Genomic DNA, 21,419 nt, shown 5'->3' on the forward strand with positions numbered 1-21,419 from the left:
TTTACTGAGGAGTTTAGAATAGAAACCGCACCGTGTGAAAATCGTGGCGACCAAACTCGGCTTAACGATGTAAAGTAAATACTAAGAACGTAGTGTAAGTGTAATATATATATGAAAATGAGAGCGCTTCGATCGAAGGTTTATAAACCTTGATTTGGAAGGTTAAAGTGTCTCTAGCAGAACGTTTAGCCTTGCTATCAAGACAAGAACTCATTTAAGAAAACCTTAAGAGACTTGTTTGTTTTTCTTAGTGGCCAAGTGAAGCCGTCCGGCTGGAGGATGCCGATTTCATCTTTTCATGGACTGAGAAAAAACTCAATTCCTACAAAACCATGGAACAGCACAAGAAGTTCCCCTCAGAGGAGCAGTCCCACAGAAACAAGAAAACGGTCAATCTTTGGTGTGCCGCAGTTGTGGACTTCAAATGAATTTCAGGACACGTTTGAAGATGACCAGGATATTGAAAGATATTACAACAAGTGTAGTAGTTCGCCAGTTGTTAATCATACGCCGAAAAGCCGTGGAAAAACATTAAGAAAACCATCGTTAAATTCTCAACCAAATAGCGCTCGTATAAAGAGAGCAGGTCTCAAAAGACGCGAAACGTTTCCCAAGTTTTCGGGGGAGTGTTTGCGTCGCAGTGAAGCAGCAAACGTTTTGAGAAGAAGTCAAACAGATCCGACAATTTTTCCTGCTGATAAAAAACCAAGAAAAGACAGCTATAAACCTCTAAAAAGGCCGTCATTGTTGTGGACTGTCAGCAAGAAAAAAGAAAATTCTTCAACCAAATTTCGCAGACGAAAAGTAAGTTTATACTCATTCACAATCATTCACTATACATACGATATATTCCAGTATAACTTGTACACTACACGAGATTTTTACGTGATTTATTAAGGCCGGTCATCCGAGACCCCAATATCTCAATTTGCAAACTGGCAGCATCCGGACTATTCAATTTTTTCCATGGCTTTGAATTTCTAAATTTAATCCGAAAACTCGTAAACATAGCGATAAAAATACCGGCTTAATGTGGCATAAACAATAATATTATTGATTGAGATGATGAGACCGCTTTAATTTGTCAACTTGTTTTGATTTCAGGCTGCTACTGATTCTGATTGTTGCAACGCGTCAAAAATGATTTAGATTTGGACTTACTATCTGCTGAAAAAGACTGAAATCATGTATTACTAACCGAAATAAATAGAGGGACCAAATTACAAAAGGTCGATTCTCAGACATTAATTGAAGAACCAAAGAATTATTTATAACCACACAATCCTTTCAGCGGAAGATGTAAAACAATATATATGGACAACACATGTGGAATTTCTTTTGTTAGCCAATCGCTAGTTCACGAAAAATAATGGAATCTGAGAACAACAAAAAGTTTGTCCAAGGGATAATGGAATAGTGTCCTTTTTTGGTGGTGGTTGGGGGGGGGGGGGGGGGTTGAAGGATACTATAGAATAACGAAATAACTTAACGTTTTCATTGCTCGAATACTGAGTAGATTTATCCAATGCAATAATAACTTTTTGTCTTTATCTTAATCAAGAGAGAATGGAATAACGAAACATTTCCAGCTAAAATAATTATCTTATAAAAATCCTATTATAGCTCTTCACCCCCTGCTAATTTTGTGTCGGATTTATTCAGCAAGTCGTGATGTTTGTTGTCAAATGTTTTACTGGCCTGTTGTAGCTACAGTACTGAGGAAGAAGGGCTGCGCTAAAGCTAAAAGAGTGCCCTTTTAATGCTATATTTTTCAATGTGACCTTAGGAGTTTCACCGGACTGTAATGTCTTTCTACAAAATAGAGAAATTGTGAACAAAATTTCATGATTTTCATTGCAGCGGCGTCCAGTTACGTGTGATATTTTAGTAAAGAAGCTAGGAGAAGCAAAACCGTTAAAAAAGGCGCTGCTTTTGATTAGACTCGTTATCAAATGAGAAAAAGCTGGCAGAATTTTTCAGTTCCACGAATCAGATAGCTAAAAAAAGGGAAACTATTTAATTAAAGAACTTTTCTAATGCATTATGATACTTTTCAGCACACGACCATCCAGTACTAAATGATAAGGCAAAACTCACTCTTATTTGACGTTGTTCAATCATTGAATAAAAAAACTTCCGTCCTAGACTTTTATTAATTGAAATTACAAATTGACACTGGTAACTGCCAGTTATTTCTGACTACTGTTTCCCACGTAGGCCTGATCACAACATGACTTAGTCAAACTCTAATCTACGATCTATGGTCCACATTGCTCAAATAATTCGCAATATTCTCCTGCGAGCCTCACTTTTACTATTTTTCAGTTCGCTGCCTTTTTTGGATTAAGCTCTTCTTCTGTTGACAGTTTTAAGAAAAGACTAAAGACATATTGTTTAAATAGTGTTTTTTTAAAAGGTTTTTTTTTACTTTTTGATTTTCAATCATAGCGTAAAGTGCCTTTGGATGCCTGCAGAGAAGGCGCTATATATTAAATTGTTTATAATAATAATAATAATAATAATAATAATAATAATAATAATAATAATTATTATTATTATTATTATTATTATTGCATCCTTTTTACACGCATAGTGCCGGTCAAAGTAGCATACAGCAGAAAACCACAGAGCTGTTCTTCAAACTGTTTTGTTTTTAAACTGATTCAGTGATCAGAATTAACGTACCCATTCCGTCTCCAGGAAATTTTGCAGAACCAAGCCCAAATTGCAGTTTATTGTGTCGAGCATCTAGCGATCTTCTGTTCTCAATTCTAAACTGATCAGCTTGCGAAGTTCGGACAAGAGCAAAAAGCAAAATTTCGAGATAGTACAATTTTCCTTAATTGGTGACACTGATACCTCGACTTTTACCTTTGGTTTTCCTCGATTGATCCTATTGATATTATATCACCTGGCGTCATATTTTTATTTCTATTTCTGGCATTTACTAGCCTTCTTTTCGGTGGGAAACGTTTTTTGGGGTAAAACTTTTAATTTCGAATGATTAGGCAGGGGCACCCAACGGCAATGTTCGGAAAATATCTGTTCGGAAGACGATTTGAGATCTAGAATTTTCGGAACATTTATTGTGAATTTTCTTGCCTGCCTGCCTCTCCTATGATTTTCGAACATCTACAAAATGGTATAATCACCCATTTTTAACGGATTTTTACCCTAAAAAAGGCCACCTAGAATTTTCGGGAGCCTTTTCCTGGCTAAAATTTTCGAAAAGGTAAGTTTTGATCCCTATAATATTCGGATCACTAGACTTTCAGCTAGGAAATCCGAACAGATGAAAAGTTTTTAGGGGCTAAAAATATGCCTATATCTACCGTTTAAATACTAAAATACGTTCAACAATGCTATGTTAAGTGGTTTTGAACTATATCCTCGTTGGGTGCCCCTGATTAGGTGAAAGGAAGGGCAGGTGGGTCAGAGTGAAACAAGATTTTCGTGAATATTTAGGGTCAAATTTGTTTTACTCCCGGGTTTTACTCCTGTCTGTTTGACTGATTCGTGCTCATGGGGTGAGCTCATTCTGGTATCTCTTCACCATGCCCAAGTTCATGTCAAAGTTGTTGTTGAGTGTTAACTGATGAAGCCACCATACATGAATTACTAAAGGTGCTACAAGGGCCGGGAACCACGTCAGTATGGCGTAACAACCAGAGAAAACTCTGATGAAAAATATAGAGTGCGCGGATATTTTTCATCAGAGCTTTCTCTGGTTGTTTTGTCATACTGACGAGCCCCAAAGAGGGCGAAACAGCTGCCTATGGCTACAATCCCGTTCTGTTTTGAGTTCTTTCGGTGTCGTGTTGATGTCTCGCAGAGTTAATTTTCACGTAGTACGATCAGCATTGCAGTTTTCTGCTTGCAGAATTTAATATGTCTATTCATATATTAGTTATTATTGAACTGATCCAGGTCTACAACTGTGAGATTCGGCACCACTCAACAATTCGTCGTTGTAAGTGGACTTGCTACTATTTAATGTCAAAAACTCTACATTTAGTAAGGAAGGTTTTTTTCACAAAAGTACAAATGAAAGCTATTTTCCATAGGTCTCGTCCCCAGGACGAGGCGGCGGTTGAGCCCGCGTGATAAACTCTGCATGTAATCGACGAGATCGAATGACTTGTATTGACGCATTTGAGCGTGACAGCACTGAGCAATATCACGAAGGTAAACAACATTGCTGCAAGAAAGTTACTACTGTTTTAGAGGAAGGCAATTTATTTAGGATTCAGGTGGGATAAGTGTTTAGTTGATTTTTGAACTCTGCTCGTTTGCGAGGACATTGTGAGTATGGTTTTAATGTTTAGCTTATTTCGTGCATGAAGCGAGAGACTCGCGAGAAGCTCGTGTCATATTTTTTTCAGCTTTGGGTGTTATTAAAATGATAGTTGTGGAGAACATTTGAGAGATAGTGAGCTTATTATGAAGTAACAAGTTTACAATATCATCCATTAGTTTTCAAGAGAAGATTACTCGGCAGGGATCCTGGTTCTTTCAATTATAATCTTCCGGTGTTGTAAGTCTTTTTGAGCAACCTTCCGATAGTGCGATGAACCGTAAACTATCCTGACAATGAAGTTTAGTTTTAATAGTCGTGTGTTGTTATGAATGTACCTGCGTTAACATTTTCAAGAATGTATACGTTCAGAAAAGTATTAACATATAAAGCCTACTGTGAAAAACAATGACAGTTTGAGTAATATACTACGAAATATTAGCGCGATCATAGATGCCACCGCGATGTTCAATTTCATGGTAATTTGTCGCCTTCGCTCGAGCTTGCAAACTAGCGAAGTTACATCATCCTAAGTAATGGCTAGAAGCGAATAATTTCAAGTAAAAGAACGTTTTGCGTTTGATAAAACTTGTTCTCTGTAAGTCGTGTTTCGTTCGGCCCAATGGCGCGCAATTTTCGTGAACTTCAGAGGAAACCGTGAATTTGGCAATTGAAAGGGTCCACGTCGTTGTTAAAGTCATTTCTCAATACCTTTAACTTGTCGTGTAAATTTAGTTTAGTATTTGCCTGGTAAGTGTCTGTTTAGACTTTAAATAAAAATTTTATTGTTTTTCGCGCGCCTGAATAAACGTTACGCAGCAAAAGTCGATGTTGCTATAGCGAGAAGGTCCATGTTGACTTTTGAAAGTCATGTTTATTCCGTTTTCACCGTGGGTTTCAATTTTCATTCAATTTCTAATGTATTATAAATTATGAAGGATTAGTATTTGGGTACTAACTTATCTTTGTAATCTTATTTTTATAGATCAACAAAGGCCATTCTCCGCCGTCTTCCAGTTCACCTGACGAAAGTGTAGATAGCAGTTTTTCAAGAAAACGACCGAGGCAAGGCGATAAAGTCGTTTGCATCTTGAATAAAACACCACAGCTCGGGATTTTAAAGTACATCGGCACGACTCATTTTGCAGATGGCGAATGGTGTGGCATTTTATTAGACGAACCCTGTGGGAAAAACGACGGATCTGTTCGTGGAGTTCGATATTTTCGTTGTAGAAACAGGTACGGAATATTTGTCCATTCGCACAAGGTAAAACGCGCCGATGAAACGACTCTCTCAAGGTTAAATTTGTTGGATGGATTTCCTAGTCCCGCATCAACAGAAAAACCGGATGAAAAAGGTCTAGATACCACTATATCTAGGATGTCTTCAAGCAATGTGGATAAAGTCAGTGGCGGAAACAATATTTATAAGCACGCCGACGTGAAATCTTTGAGGTTAACCAAGAAAAATCGGTCAGTTTCTTTGGATAGAATTCTGTTCCAGAAAACCAAACAGCTGGCGAAAAGTTTGAATGTTTTTATACAGAATGCTACCGATAAGGGTGATAAGAACAGCTGGGATCCAAATCGAATTAACCGTTCTGTTTCATTGCCTAAAATCACCAAGAATGGCCACTACAGTTCTACCGACGACCGCTTGGCAGGCGAAATGGCCCCTGTAGAAAAAGGTGAGAATATTGTTAAGGAAGAACGAAGCACTGCCAATGGAGAGCAGAAAGGTTTTAATAAAACCACAAACAGTAATTGTGATTCTGGCTGTGAAAAAGAAGATATAAACAGTTCAAGAAAACCTAGTGAGTGTCAGGATTGTTCAAAACATTGTAATTCTAGCAGGGGCCAAAATGTTCCCGGAAGTGTTACTGCTGTGCCCAAAGTGAGTCATGCTGTTTCTTTGGACACCCATTTGTTGACGGAAAATGGACAGTTCACTTGCACAGCAACTGACGTCAATGATGAATTAGGGTGTCAGTCACATTTTGGAAACAAGGATGATCCATTTTTACAAGGACGGCATTGTAGCTGCCCCAGTCTTCATAGTGATGACCATTTTTCTGAAGCTATAAAAACATGCCTAAGCCTGGGACGAGCAGAAAGGCCAATCATTCATGAAACAAATGGCGAAACTGAAGCTACTTCAGAAACTGCACAAGTTTCTGGTTTCTCTTTTAATCATGGAGTTCAACCACACTCCCAGTCTGAAGCTCTGGAAAAATTATTTCAGAAAACTGAAATCGGTAGAAGTAAATTTTCCAGTTCAAGAGATGCTGACCTGGGAAGGAAAGGTAGCTGGCCATGGCTGACTTCAACTCCTAAAAGCTCACTCAGAAGTTATGGTAGCAGTGATGATATTAATAGTGGAGACATGACTGGCAATGATAATGTTTTGGATGAAGGTTATAGGCCAATACTGGCAGATGCAAAACTAATATCAAGCCATTTAGCTGATAAGAGCTTTCGGTTAGATAAATCTGGAACCTTTTCAGGAACTGGTGGTATTGTTTTAGAGAGTAAAGAAACAGGGCCCGTGTCTTCTGGGAAAGACAGTGTTGATTCAAATTATGCCAACAGCCTCTCCGGGTCTCAAGGTTCACTTTCATCTACGGGAACAAGTGATAGTAAAGGAAAGAAAATACCTACAAAGAATAGAATTCCTATTAATTCTGCAAAAATTCCTGGTTCAAAACCAAGTGGCATACATGCACCAAAATCAATACCAAAGCAATCTAAATTAGAGCAAATTCGACAACAACAACATAATCGTAAGAGTGCTTTACCATCAGCAGTCAATAAAACACAGCTGGCAGATCAGACTACTGCCAATCCAGGAAAGAAAACTGATAGTAAAATGACAAAAAGACACACACTGGCCACAGTACAAGATTTGAAAACATCTGTACCTCGGCCATCTGTGTGCAAGAGACCTGTTAGTGATGGAGTGGCAAGTTTAGTGGGGAATCCAGATAAAGAACTTGACGCTAAGTCAAAACTGCCGGTCAAGAAAATGTCAATGCCTCAGTTTTCAAAGCCATCAACTGCCCTTCATGACGAGAAGAATTCCAAAGCTACTACCTTGATTCACAAGAGACATAGTGTTGCTACAAGTCGACCCCCTACAGCACCTCTTGTAAAGAGAAACTCCTCTGTGGCAAGATCCAATTCCAAAGCCGGAAAGCCGAGTGGCATTAATGTTGTTCAGAAGTCTGAAAGCAATGATCAAGGATCAGGTGTTGTGAGACAGAAGGTAACAGGTGTACAGCAGACACCTTCAGCGTCTGCGGGTCTGAAGGGTGTGGCAGCATCTGGTCCCAAGTCTCAAACATCACGTGCTATCCAGTCAAGCAACCTCCCTAAAGGTAACTTTATGAGACGGCTCTTTCTGAACTGGTCATAGATATCTGTCTGTTAGTAAGTTTAATTTTTTCACCTGTCGTCAATGTCCCTACCAAATTCTTGTCACTGATCTCTATCCATTTTCTTACAGAATTAGTTGGGAGAATTTGATGATAGAGTAGAGCATTTTTCATGTAGTGATCATTTTACTAATTCTCATAAACCTTTTCTCTTGATTACCAAAAAGTGTATCAATTGATACGTTAGAAGAAAATTGGTGTTTGTCCCTCTTGGGGCTTAAAGGGTTAAAACAATATGATTTGTTTGCAAACAGACAGGTCTTGTTGGCTGGTTCTGGCATACATAATAATGAAAGTGAAAAGTGACCAGTTAGGTCACAGTTTGCATGCACATGAATCAAGTGTGTTTTAAGTGACTTAGAAATGTTACAAATTAATCACCAGATTGGTTCAGTTTCTATCCTTGTTTTAAGTGTCACAGGGTGCAAAGAAAATCATTTTTATAGCTAGCCATTCGGGCAAGCTGTAGCTAGCATTTACTAGCCCAGACGTCATTTCAACTAGCACCAAAAAGTTTTTGACTAACAGACTTGATTTCACAGTTCTTCTGTCATTCGAATTCCTCAAAAAACATCACTTGCCCGTCGGGCAAGTTGAAAACAGAATTCACCAGCCGAATAGCAAAATCCACCAGTCCCGGGTTATGGGACACTACTTTCTTTGCACGCTGAGTCTCATTTGCCTTTGTTTTTAATATATTATGATAATAAGTTTGCAACAAAGGAAAACTGATAAGGATAAAATTTAACCAAATAATAACAGGAAATGGCTATGTCCTGCCAGCCTGGTAACCGTAGCGATAGTGATGAGCTTATGACACACATGAATACTGGTAACAGCAAATAACATCCCCTAAATTATTCCAGAATAAAGGAGATTTTAAAAGGAGTTAGACATGAGCAAGATGGTCTAAAGACTTAGTTTGTTATTTCCTCTTTAGCCTTTGTTAATCAAAATTTGCTTGGTTTTCTCAGCTCACCCATAATACGAAGTTTTCCATATATTTATTTATAGCAAATTGCTCATATAAAACCCCTGTTATTTATAAGCGTTGACGCTTATTTACACGCAACTATTTTTATGCAGTTTCTGTTTGCGTAAAGGTTTACCTGTGATTGATAAAAAAGTTGATTTTGAAGCTATATATGCAACCTTTAAGCCCTTAACTTTTTGCCAAAAATGAAAGGTTGATTGCTATTTTCAAGTAGAAGTGTGAAAAATTGATGAACAAACATACCTTACTTTTGTTACACAAAAAACTATTAAATGTCTATTCTTTGGATGTTCATAGATGTTGTTTCAAAATGCTGACAGAAAAAACAGAAATATCATGACCGCAATGGCCAAAAAATGAAATTATTATTTTATCCTATACCATGGCTGGAAAATTGTTTTTAGTTGGCTCTTTGTTCACAAAATTTTGTGTTCGGGATGACTTATGTCATCTTTAAAATTAATAAAAGTGGCAAGTTGCCCATGCCAAAAACATTGTGTCCATAATTAAAAGCATCATGAATAAGCATTTGAAAGAATTCCAAAATGTAAAGCAATAAATTATATCACATGACACAGGAATTCTTTCTGTATTTACCAGTTTCATTTCTCCTACATAACATGGATTGTCTTGTAAAAAAAAATCATTGGTACTATTTACAAAAAATGTATTACAAATTTGCAAATGACATAGAGAAGTCCCTTGAAGAGAAATTTATAAGCTAATGTAGCAACAATGTCTCTTAAATCCTGTTTACCATATACATGCAAAGCATACTTTTGTTATACTAAACTTCTGTCTAATATTTGAAGTTTGAATGGAGATAGCAATATAATGCTTCTCAATTTGGAGAGAGTTTTTGTCATGTGAAATTGACCATTAAAATTTTAATTTACCGGTATTTAGCCTGAAAATACTACTTTGTTAGTTTATTCAGATATCTTTGCTTTCAAATCCTCCCTGATTAATGTGTGTCCAAAAATGGGTCATTCTTCTTAGTAAGGTTTGTCAGCGGAGATTCAGTTGACCAAAGACGTGTTAATAAAAGGGTTATTTAAATTGATACACATGGTAATGAAAGCTTTTTTTAAATCCAGTCTCACATCATGAGTAATGCTTTGGTGGTTTAGCGAGACTTCCAATGTAAAAGTATGATTGGGCACAGAAGTCTCACATCCACTTTTACTAGTCACTTTCTTGATTATTGAAAATTTGCTTGGATCATACCACTTATAGAAATATTATCTGCCAAATTAAGCCAAGTTTTAAAAACTGAAGGACCTATTGGTCAACAATGCTATAGCACAGCTGGTGAATTTGTAAATTTTAACTACAGATATTACTGCAGGCAGTCTTTACAATTTCTTTAAATGTTTTATTTATAAGTGGTTTTAATTTCATCCATAATTGATGTTTTTCTAGTATATAAGCTTTGAAAATAATTTACTTTAAGCTTTTGTTCTTCCATGGAAAGAGTTATAAACTATAATTGTGATTTCTCTACTTTTTTCTGTGATGAATTAAGTGGGACATGAAAGATACAGGTTGTTGTCGTTTTCTGCTTCGATATTTTTGCGAAAGGAAAGAAGCAAAGTCTGAGACAAGTAAAGTTTACAATGAGCTGGATGATACATTGTCAGGTAACAAATTGAATATTTGGGTGAAGGCTAGTGGAGTGTTAAACAAGTTCTTAAATTTGTATTACCGGTACTCATGGTAAATGGGTTGATTTGGTAATAATATTGTTGCTTCATAATAAATCGAATGATTGTTTCTCTGTATTATAGAGAATTATGATTTCGAGATTGTTTAATGCAAAACATTAAAGATAGCTTTGTGTGAAAAATTATCTAAAAAATTATGTGCGGTGGTTGTTGCATGTCAGTTAATAAATAGAGACTAGTGATGTTTAAGAGTTTTTATTTAACTCCTACAGCCTTAAAAAATATTATATTAAAGTGAAGAAAAGTGATTTGTTTAAGGTGGCAATATTGTTTGTTTAATGAAGCAATTTCTTTGACCACCTACCATATAAAAACATTATTGAATCTTCTTAGTTTTGAAATATATTTGTCAACATATTTAAGTTAGTATCATGATGCAGAAACATGAATTGTGCAACATATGCGTGTTGTTATTTTGATGCTTGGTGCATGAGTCCATTGTTGTTTACACAGAATTTTCCATTCCCGTCTTTATAATGTTTTCATTGTGTTTTTTTGTGGAGGAAGGGGAGGGTAGTGCTTGAAAAGTTTAAAAGTCCCTTGAGATGTGTGAAAAATCTTAGTAGCAACTGCTAGAAACACTCTACCAACTTATGTGCTGCTGGATATGTTAGCTGGAAAAAGTCAATAACAGAGGCTATCATTTTGAAGCTGAATTATTAATTGCATACAGTAGTTAAAATTGAATTTGGGTGATGCAAAGTTTTCTGTAAAGTAGTATTATGTTTGCAGTCTCAGAGGTACATTTCATAATAACCTTTCCTGCATGGTATTTTGTTCACAAGAACACATAACTACAGTATTTTACCCAAATTTAGGTATGAAATGTAAATTTGAAAAAAATTGTTTGGCTGGGAAGTGGAAATAAATAAACACATGTAAAGATTTTGTGCCATGCAGACACTTTGTTGAGGAAGATTTAGTCAGTCTGTCATCCAGTGAATACAGGCCGAATAATATCTCTAGTTAGTATAACAATATATAGACATGAATTACTTAATGTAACTGTTACTTCATTGATGCTAAATGTTCTTTCATGCTCCGCAATGCAAAACATCGAAAGCGTATTCTTTATCTTTAAATGCTATGAATGATGACCATGAGAATTGTCACAAAAAGGCGTTGTTAGGATTAAAATAATCAGAAAATGAATTGCAAACAAAATGCTATGCCATTAAACTAGAGTAACATGACTTAAATGTTAAATTTTTCAGCCAAAGGACCCCTTGCAAAAGAAACCAAAAGCCGACCTGCACCTTCTAACAAAAAACCTGCATCGCAGACTGGGAAACAAATTGCAAAACAGCCTCCTTCAAATCAAAGACCGGGATCCTCAAAATTGCCCAGAAAACTGTCTGCAGCACCCAGCAATGCTAGTGACAGTGCATCTGTAACAAGCAGTGTTAAAGACCAGGATAACTTAGATGATCTACATGATGCTGATATTGACACTGTGTCTGTAAGCACTGACACATCAGATCGTGATACAAGGTTGCCATCCTATGGACATTTCCAAGAAGACGAAGCTGATGGAAAAGTTGAATCTCCTATTGAAGTACCTAGCTGTAGGATAATGCCGCCTGATATCCTCAGTGAGACACCTTATCTAAGCAAGCATTCCATCGGCATTCAGGTTGAAGATGATAGCGACTCAAAGACTATCCAAGCTCTCAAAGAAAAAGGACGACATCTTCATGAGCTGGTAAAACAGAGGACTGAGCTTTGTTGGCAGCTTCAAGATCAAATTGATGAGGATAGCCTTGATTTTGTTTCGGCTTCTGTCATGATTCTTTCTGTTGTTCATAAGGTAAGAGGGAATGTTTCACTAATATCAATGTCACAGTCACCAACATTAAAAATAAAAATGGATATGCTTATCTTATATCTGACATGATATTAATTTTTTCTTCTGTGAAAACTCAGTTGCAGTGGAGTCAAAGGTGTTCAGACCAACTGCAAAGGAAAATACAGTCCACCATGGAGGAGCTAAGTGTTATTCAAGAAAAACTTGGTAAGCTTAGCTTTATTTTGTTAAATACCAATAAAATAAGCAGATTACCATGTAAAAGTGCTTCTGACAAGGTTTCACTACGAATGGTCCCACCCTTGGGATTTGATCCACAGATTTAATGGTTGGAACTGCTATCTAAATAAAGTAATTATCAAATAATACCATGCAGTAAAACTGCAGAGGAGGATTTTGTCTAGTGTGATTCTCTAATGATCCTGCAGGTCACTTACTGTTAATCACTCCCTTCCCTATCTAATTGACAACAATAGCCAAAACAGTATACCTGTTCTCTCTGTTCTGGTTAAATTGTATCCTTGGTTTGAATTTTATTTCCTTTGTCTGAAACCTTTTATCACACATAATGGTAAACCAAAAACAAAGGAAAAATAAGCCAAGCAGGGTGCAAGGAAACTCATTTTTACAGCTTGCCTTTTGGGCAAGCTGAAGCTAGCATTTACTAGCACAGACTTCATTTCAACTAGCCCCAAAAGCTTTTTGAGGAGCAGAATTGCTTTCACAGTTCTTCTGTTATTTGAATTCCTCAAAAAACATTACTTGCCCGTCGGGCAAGTTAAAAACATAATTCACTAGCCGGATAGCAAAATCTATTAGCCCCAGGCTATCGGACACGACTTTCTTTGACGCTGTCAAGGGTGAAATTGAACTACACCATCTCCCCATTAGCTTTAAAGAGTTGAAAAGGTTCATGTTTTTGTCTATACAGCTGAAGAGGAAGCCAACAGTGTTAAGCTACAAGAGGAGATGATGTATCAGAGCAGTGAGCATGCTGTTGCTATCGAAACACTTAAGGCTGATTATGAAAATGTGTTGGAAAGGACAAGCAATGAACTAAAGATAAAACATGAGGGAGAAATTGCATTAGGTAAGACATTGGATTTGGGATTTATCTTAAAAGTTATCAATGGAGCCTGAAAATTAAGGAATAAGAACCTTGTTCTTATGTGAGAAACTATCCATAAACGACCACCTTCTGAGGATGTGCATGCAGATTGGTAGTTTTTTAAGGGAGGTGGTTGTTTACCTAAGGTTCCAATGTTAACCCATCAAGTCCACATACAAATTGTCTGCACTGATCTCTGTACTTTTACTTGAAAAAGTAGATGGGAGAGTTTGTTTAAAGATCAAAGCAATTTCCTTTGGGGATAATTTCATCAATTATTGTAACCCCCCTATGTGATGTAATGTTGTTTACGCAAGGGTTATGGTTCTTTGATTGGGAAAGTTTTTTGGGTATTTTGAACTTGAGTAACCAGTTGCTTGTGAGAGGTGCTCACTGCACATAAAGGTTTAACTGGTATTACTGTTCCAATTATTGATGTATTGGTCAATTTAAAAAGTATAGAGTGCTGAGGGAATTGAATGATTACACGCGGGCCTCTCTTTATGATAATTCGCATAATGTCAGCACCTTTGAATTATCATAATGGAGAGTTCCCAGTGTTGAGGTCCAAAAGGTACCAATCTTTGTACGATGTCTAAATCTATAATACTGATACTCTGCCGGTAATGTCTCGGTTTAGCTATTGAAACACACAAGGCACAAGTTCATGAAATGAGACAGCATCATGAGAAAGAGGTATTATGTTTATTATTATGATTCTTTGTTGTTACAAAACAAACTAAAAATAAATTTTATGGCATAAAATGATCGTTAGGTGCCACTTCAGTGGCCTCTTCATTTGCAGACTGAAATTCAGCTGTCATTTTTGTGTAATAAAAAGGTTATTTGCTCAAGAACTTATTTGAATGGCTAAAGAATACGAATAACAAAAACAAGATTTCGTATTTGCAGCGCGAAGGAACCGTGAAGATTAAGAGTAAATAGGTGATATTTACATCCAATTTTTTGTACGCCAAAGAATTCTTAGCATTAAGTTTGTTAGAATTTCAGTCTAAGCGTAACTTCTTCCTGCATTGCCATCGTAGTTATTTCAAACCCCTTCTGATGGGTTGATAAATGTATGATCTTTTTGCAGATGTCCGAGCTGAAGAAGTCTCATGAAGAGGTTATAGCGTCCGTTAAGGAGGCACATAGAGATGAAATTGTGGAACTGGAGAGTAAACATTCCAGTGCAACTGATGGTGAGTAGAGGAGACTGAGATCGGGTGTGAACTTGTTTGGTGGGCATGGGAAGTGTTTTTTAAATTAGTTATGATGATTCAGAAACCTTTTTGATCCCGTGCATCATCGTGAAATAAAGAGTGATCCAAAGGAAGATCCCTCTCAGTCTCATGATCTCTTAAGTTTCTGTTTAAGTTTCTGTTTTCCCCCCTACCATACTTTATTTTGTATATTTTATTGACGAACATTTATCGGGTAGGCAGTGTTGAATTTTGAGCGTTAAGAAAATAGAAGCTTAAACCCAGGGGCAATTCTGGACTTAAATCTTGTTTTTAGAACTTGTTGAAGAACACCAAGTGGAAATTGAAACCATCAAAGCGGATTACGACGAACAGCAGTCAGAATTCAAGGTGAGGCTCACTAGAATGCAAATTGGGACCAGGTCGGTAATCTATGTTTACCAAAACATTCTCCTTTTTTTTAACGAGGGATAGATTTGCAGAAAAGTCGATTATCTCGAAGATTTAGAAAATCAATCTGTTAGGATCGCCTAGCATAGCTACCATGCGAAGAAGACACGGAAAGGAAATTAAGGTGCGTCTTGGATCAAATGGGAATCGACTGGAAGTGTACGTAGGTTTCAAGGCAAATGGAAAACTTGAGACCTGGAAAAAATAAACACTTTCAACATATTAAGACTTTGCTTAATATCTCTGGTCAGACGGTGGAGATTGAATGCTCTAACGCCTATCACCCAATCACCCTTTCTCCGAGTTGTTTAATGCTCAGTGGTTAGCTAAAGCTTCAGGGAGGAGGGCTTTTTACGACTCGTGTATCACCTATTAGTCTGCCTGTTATTTCCTTCCCTCTTCAATGATTCCAATTATTAAGCGGGATGAAAATATGGAATGTGTAACGTTTAACAATGAAATGTAAAAAGGCATCATTACTTACAGAGATAATGGAAAGGAAGAAAACTGTTTGTCCATGTGTGACAATGATTTGAATTTCTTTATAGGAAAAATATGACAAAGTAGTGAGTGACTGCAGCATGTTGAACAAGAAACTTCAGCAATCGCAAGATCAGAATCAGAAGGATATTGAAACGAGGATTCAGGTTATTATGTTTATGATTATGTCAACTGTTAAGTCGATTTTGTCAAGAGCAGTTATCTCGTTAAACTACTAGTTTTGTCTCTCTTTCGCGCTTTTAAGATTAGTTTTTGGTTATCGGTCGATTTAACAGCGCGCGTAAAGTTTAAATGTTCCGTCGCCAGGCTTTTGGTAGTGTGACGCAAGACGAGAAAAAGAAAGTGGAGTGAAAAAAAAAATGGGAGAAAGGTTGAGTTGTGGTTTTGTTTGGAAACTCAACTTTGTTTTGGACATTGTCTGTTTCTGAATTCATTAAGAATACTTTTCGGCGCAATGCTGAATGCACGGTAGTTAGCGCCATCGTTTATTGTATTGGAAGTCACTGATCGTCTTTTCAGTCGCTTGTTCTGGTTAACCCTTTAAGCTCCAGTATCAACAGATAAATTCTCCAAACTGATCTCCATACATTTCATTAAAGAATTAGTTGAGAGAATTTGATAATAGATCAAGGCATTTTGTCTTGGGTGATCATTTTATTAATTCTCATAACTTATCTCTTGACAGTGTATGGATATTGTTAGGAGAAAATTGATCTTGGTCACTATTGGGACTTATAGGGTTAAGAATGTACCACTGACGCTGTTGTATAAGAATGCCATGATCCTAAGTTGAACGTCTTCCAAATACGCTGCAACTACGATTCTGCTTTTCTTTTTAGGAAGAGATTAAGAAGTATGAATCTTTGCCGGCAGAACTTGATAGCCTAAAAGCCGTGCTTGAAATGAAGAACGAGGAAATAAAACGGCTGAGAAAGGAAAAGATGGAGAAACACTTGGAGGTATTTAATATGTACTTCCCGGCATTTCCTTATGTTGTATGTTATTTCCTTGCTTTTTCACTGCAAAGAGTGTTCTAAATCGTACTCCAAGCAAAATTCAAAATTCTTGTTAATGCTGAAAAGCAAGTAGCACCGTTTGGCTGAATACACCTCTTAAGTTTGTATGTTTTTTGCAATGTAAAATTGGGAAAAGTTGAGAAATGAGATTGGAAGTTGAGATGTGATCACTTTCTGGGCTGATAAGGTTAAGATGCTACTTAGGAATGAACGTTGTCGTATAATTAGTATTAACATCTTTTCGGTTTTAGTTGGAGAAACTAGAAGATATCAAGACGCAGACTCAAAAACTGCAACAAGAAAACGAGTCACTATCATTCGTCGTGGAAACAAAGTCGAGATTTGAAAGGTGAGTGTATTTTATTGAAGGGTGTGTGCATTTTACTTACCTCATCCGTCACTGAAAATCAAGACGAACACAAGGAGTCTCGTAACAATTAGATATTTTCAGGGGCAGTAATCGTTTCTAGACTAGTTTGTCGCATTTAATTTCAATTTGAAAATCTCGCATTCTTAACTCGGCTAATGGAAACCTTAAGGGCCTGTTATTTAAATGAAGTTTAGCCAGTGTTTAACAAAACCGCGTTCAGAGCCATTTTCAGTTTGCCCAACGCTTTAATGTAAGCACCATCCATCGCGAACAGTTTCGTGAAAGCATATGGCTTAGACTAGAAAAGTATTTGTCTTCTTCAAATAACCCACTGAAGATGAGATCTGTAGGTCTAAAGATTTCCAAACCACGGTTTAAGTTAGACTTCGTTTGAATAACCTACCCTAAGGTTCTCTCGAGTACGAGATTTTCTCAATACTTAACGTAGTGTGCGCTTGTGAACCAGCGTAATTTTGGCGGGAAAAAGTGATAGCCGTCGTCATTCTTTACAAGTTCTAGCGAGAATGTCCTTGAGACGTAAACAAGATGTCAAATGTTCGACGTTTTTTCATAATTTTGCGACTGGGAGAGGGCTCCACCTCCTTCAAGAATACAAATAACAGTTCTAACCCTTTTGGTAAAAGCTTCCAGGTGGTGATTTTTTTGGAATACACAAAGAAACTTTACGTTAAATCTCGTCCTCGGAGTTGACCTTGTCCTGGAATCTAAATGTTTCTAGTAACGTCATTTAGTACCGCAGAAACTAATGGGATTCAACGAAGGCCTTTCGAGGGTAAGTCTCCCTCGCAACCGTTTTTGTCTCGTCACGCCATGCTCCTCCCCTCTCTTTGCTGGGGAGGAGCGCTGCGTTACGAGACAAAAATGGCTGCGATGAAGACTGTTGGAGCACTAGCCTTTTGTCAGAGCTAATCGTGACCCCTATTTGGTACTAAAAGATTCAGTCTTTGATAAGATTTGATAAGAAAGTTTGAGTTTCATGTCAGGATGATGTGCGCAAACTGAAGACCCGCGCCCAATACGTCAGCTTTGTCGTCTATCTCTGAGACATGCAAATAGCGTTTTGATGTAGTACCACATGCGAAATACTTTTAAAATTAAACTGAAGCTTTTTTTCCATTTCTTTTTACTTATATTTCAGGCAGCTTTCTGTTGAACGTGACTCGTTAAGGAACAGTTTAGAACGAGAGAGCGCAAAGAGTAAAAGACTTTCATTAGAAAATGAAGAACTGCAATGGCGCTTAATAAATAGTACCAGTCCTCCAGGTACCCCATCTGATGACGGCCGCCCTCTGTCGGCTTCCAGCCGAAACAGCTTTCGTCTCTCAGCAAGTTTTCCTGACGTTGAAGCCATAGATGAGTAAAGAAAGACCGATTTTGAGAAGTCTGCCTTTTCGAGCGCGCGTTGTACAAATTCTGTGACATTTATACATCCTGATCAATATGTATAACCTTTTCTCAACTCAGAAATAATTGTGCTTACCTTTATAAGGTTAAGGATGCTACTTTATATAATGCGCTGTAGTAATTCAATGTTTACGTGCTTGCTTCGCCTTACTTGCGGTCGAAGTTTGGTAAGTGACCCTTGGCTTCAGGCCTCGAATTAACCCTTCTCCTCAGTGCACAGTCATTTATAAACTGCGTACCTTGTCATACTGAAATTAAGAACACTGGAATTACTCCGGTTACTGTGGTCCCTCTGTCAAACCGGCTTGACTTCAAACTTAGATAGAACGTTATGTTAAATGAAATTATTGATAGGAAATTGTATTTTTATAAGGGAAACATATCGCACCAATTTGGCAAAGAAACATTTCGCTCGGTTAGTTGGCAGCATCCCTGTATTGCTTTTATGTCGACAGTAAAATCATCGAAAAAGAAATGTTCACGCAGAACTAAAAAATCCATTGGTTACACCAACGGACGCTCTTAGAAACGCAAACGTCAACGAACAGAGAGACCAGCCAAATAAATGGATCAATACGAAGAATTTTATGTGAAGTTAGTAAAGGATGAGAAATGTTATTAAGAATGAATGAGACTGAATGATTTTCTGAATTTTTTCTAGTGAGTGAGTGAATTTATGTATAAAAGGAGTACGCAACCCCATTCGGCAGGAATATTCTTGACACAAGGGAAAAAAAGGGGCTTTAAATGAACTAATTTTAGCGGAATTTTAATGGTTGCTAAAGGTAGCTTTTCCGCATATTTAATGAAAATACTTAGAATCGTTTTAATGAAATTCATTGCTTATCATAGATCTTTCTTCTGGAGTCAGTTGAAATTTATTTTGTTAAAGCTTTTTACCTATAAAGATTATTATATTTTTTTCCCTAATTTAAATTTATGCGGTGTTTTATCGCTGCCGAACTAAATTTATTTTAGAATTTGAATTATGCCTATATTAAAATAATAATTGTATTATGAAGTGAAATAAAGAATGCTTTTTCTTCAAGTTATTGATATTAACTGAGTGTACTGGCTAGAGAATATATTACATGAATATATTATTTTCATATCTGTATGTAAACTGAAATAAATACACCAAAAATACTATATCAACGATGTGTTTTGAATTGTGTAGTAGTTTATATTAAATGGATACCTTAAACTTATACTGAAATACTGGAAAGAGCAGGGGTATAACTGAACAATCGTACGCCCAGATCTCACTATTGCTTGAACACGCTGGAAGATCTGGATACGAGATCTGCTCCGCAATATCACCACGAGGATTTTATACTGCATGAAAGTCAGTCAAGGTAATGGCCAAATCGGAAATAACAAAATACGTAAAGAAGCGTAGAAACAGGACCGTGATTTTACGAGGTCATCCGAGCCATGTGAAGGTCCAGCCGTTTGCAGGCCGGGTATAAAGGCAGTACCTTCATTTCTCAGTTATTTTAAGAACCTGAGTATTTGTGTGGCCCCGGGAATCGAACCCGCGACGTCCCTGTCTGCAGTCCACTGCTCGGCTGACTGAGCTAGTCCGGCCGTCGCGACCTGGTCTTGTCCAGCACCGCGGAAACCGACAACTGGCCTCGAACTTAAAGTTGCGGGACGTTGCAGCTGTTCACCAAAGTGTCCTTGCCAAAGGACAGGCGGTGAAACTTGAAACTTTCAAGTTTGATGGGATTATTTGGAAATATTACATCGCTCAAAATGTTAGACCTGTTACTTTGGAGAACGAAATTATTGCTTTCCTTTTGTTTTTCGGGAGTTATTTTGTGCGCGCGAGTGTACGTTCTTTTTGTAAGTAAACTATTTTCAATTTACAACCAAAAAAAACAATAACAACAACAAGAAGATAAAAGATACGTTCTTAATTCCAGGGAAGTTAACACAAACTAGTTACCAAAATACTTGTGCGACTGACCGAAGACGTAAGTACTTGGATTAGCGGATTAACTCGCGTGTTCGCGCTATGGACGGGTTTGTGAGCGGTTTAATCGGATTGCGTGTAACAAAAAGGAATGGTTGTAAAGATTCCGAACAATATCTAAACAGACTGAAACAAAAGAGCTAACCACATACTTGTTGCCGCAACTCAAGGAGATCGACCGCTCAAGGCACAGAGTGCATGCGTCCTCGTAGAGTAGCCGCCCGCGTCTCGTCTTGCGGTGTGAGGAAGTGTGTATAGCGGGGCTCCACGTTGCTCCATACCTAAGAAAATGTGGTAATCTACCCATCCAAGAAATTTTGGTAATCATGTGTCCGTACGCCAGTCCGCCTATCCGTCCGCACTACAGGCATATCAATGTAAAATAACTCAATTAACAGGTATGGTAAGCCAACTGCAACTCGAGGTTATTTTGGCGGGAAATCGCATAGCCACCAGCGCCTTGTAAAGCAGAGACAACTAAAGAGTCAATAAAGACAAAAACGGAAAGCGGAGATTGTTTCTGTATCCGTGTTGTCTAAAGAATTAAGCGTAGATTAATTGTCATGTCCACAAATTTGGAATAAAGAGAAGGAGAAAGACAGAAAAAAAGAGGAAATAGGCGACAGGCCAGTGAATCTCCGCGAGAAAAAGGGCGGACGACGGAGAGCTAGAGCGAGAGAGAATTTGAAAACCTTGTTATCGAAGATTTGTGTGTCTGAGTCGTTCAGAGTATACCACGGTCGGCTCTCGGACGGCTCTGTAACGGTTTTAGTCCTTTTCAGTCGGTGAACCGCCAGCGGCACGCGCTGTTTAATTACTGTTAACAAATAAAGTATTAAATGAACGGCGCTAGCCTATGCGGTTCGATAAATAATTTGTTTGTCGGGCCGCTAGCTTTGTTGTTCGTGATATGCAGAGTATAAATAAGGTTTCAGTTCCAAACGACTCTTCACTCAGTTTGTTGCTCAACTGTACTGTGAAAAGTTATCAGCTCAGTCAAATGGATTGTGCTCAGTTGAAATCTATCGTTTCCCTTGTGGATTCTCTTGTACGTAATACCATAGTTAGTAGAGGGGTTAGGGTTAGGGTTAACTATGGTAATACGCATGGCAGAAAGTCACGCGT

At 37.6% G+C, this 21,419-nt stretch overlaps 1 protein-coding gene across 1 annotated transcript; it reads left to right on the top strand.

Moving 5' to 3' along the window:
- The first annotated feature begins 264 nt into the window (after positions 1-264).
- On the top strand, positions 265-19,413 carry LOC140947404 (uncharacterized). The gene is made up of 12 exons (XM_073396496.1): positions 265-804; positions 5,280-7,668; positions 11,658-12,250; positions 12,367-12,454; positions 13,179-13,337; positions 13,996-14,051; positions 14,452-14,557; positions 14,874-14,947; positions 15,556-15,654; positions 16,348-16,467; positions 16,776-16,873; positions 18,054-19,413. Exons 1-12 carry the CDS (start codon positions 280-282, stop codon positions 18,274-18,276), a joined length of 4,530 nt encoding a protein of 1,509 aa, XP_073252597.1. The 5' UTR covers positions 265-279; the 3' UTR covers positions 18,277-19,413.
- Positions 19,414-21,419: the final 2,006 nt, after the last annotated feature.

This window comes from Porites lutea, chromosome 9, assembly GCF_958299795.1.
Source record: "Porites lutea chromosome 9, jaPorLute2.1, whole genome shotgun sequence".
Taxonomy (NCBI): Eukaryota; Metazoa; Cnidaria; class Anthozoa; order Scleractinia; family Poritidae; genus Porites; species Porites lutea.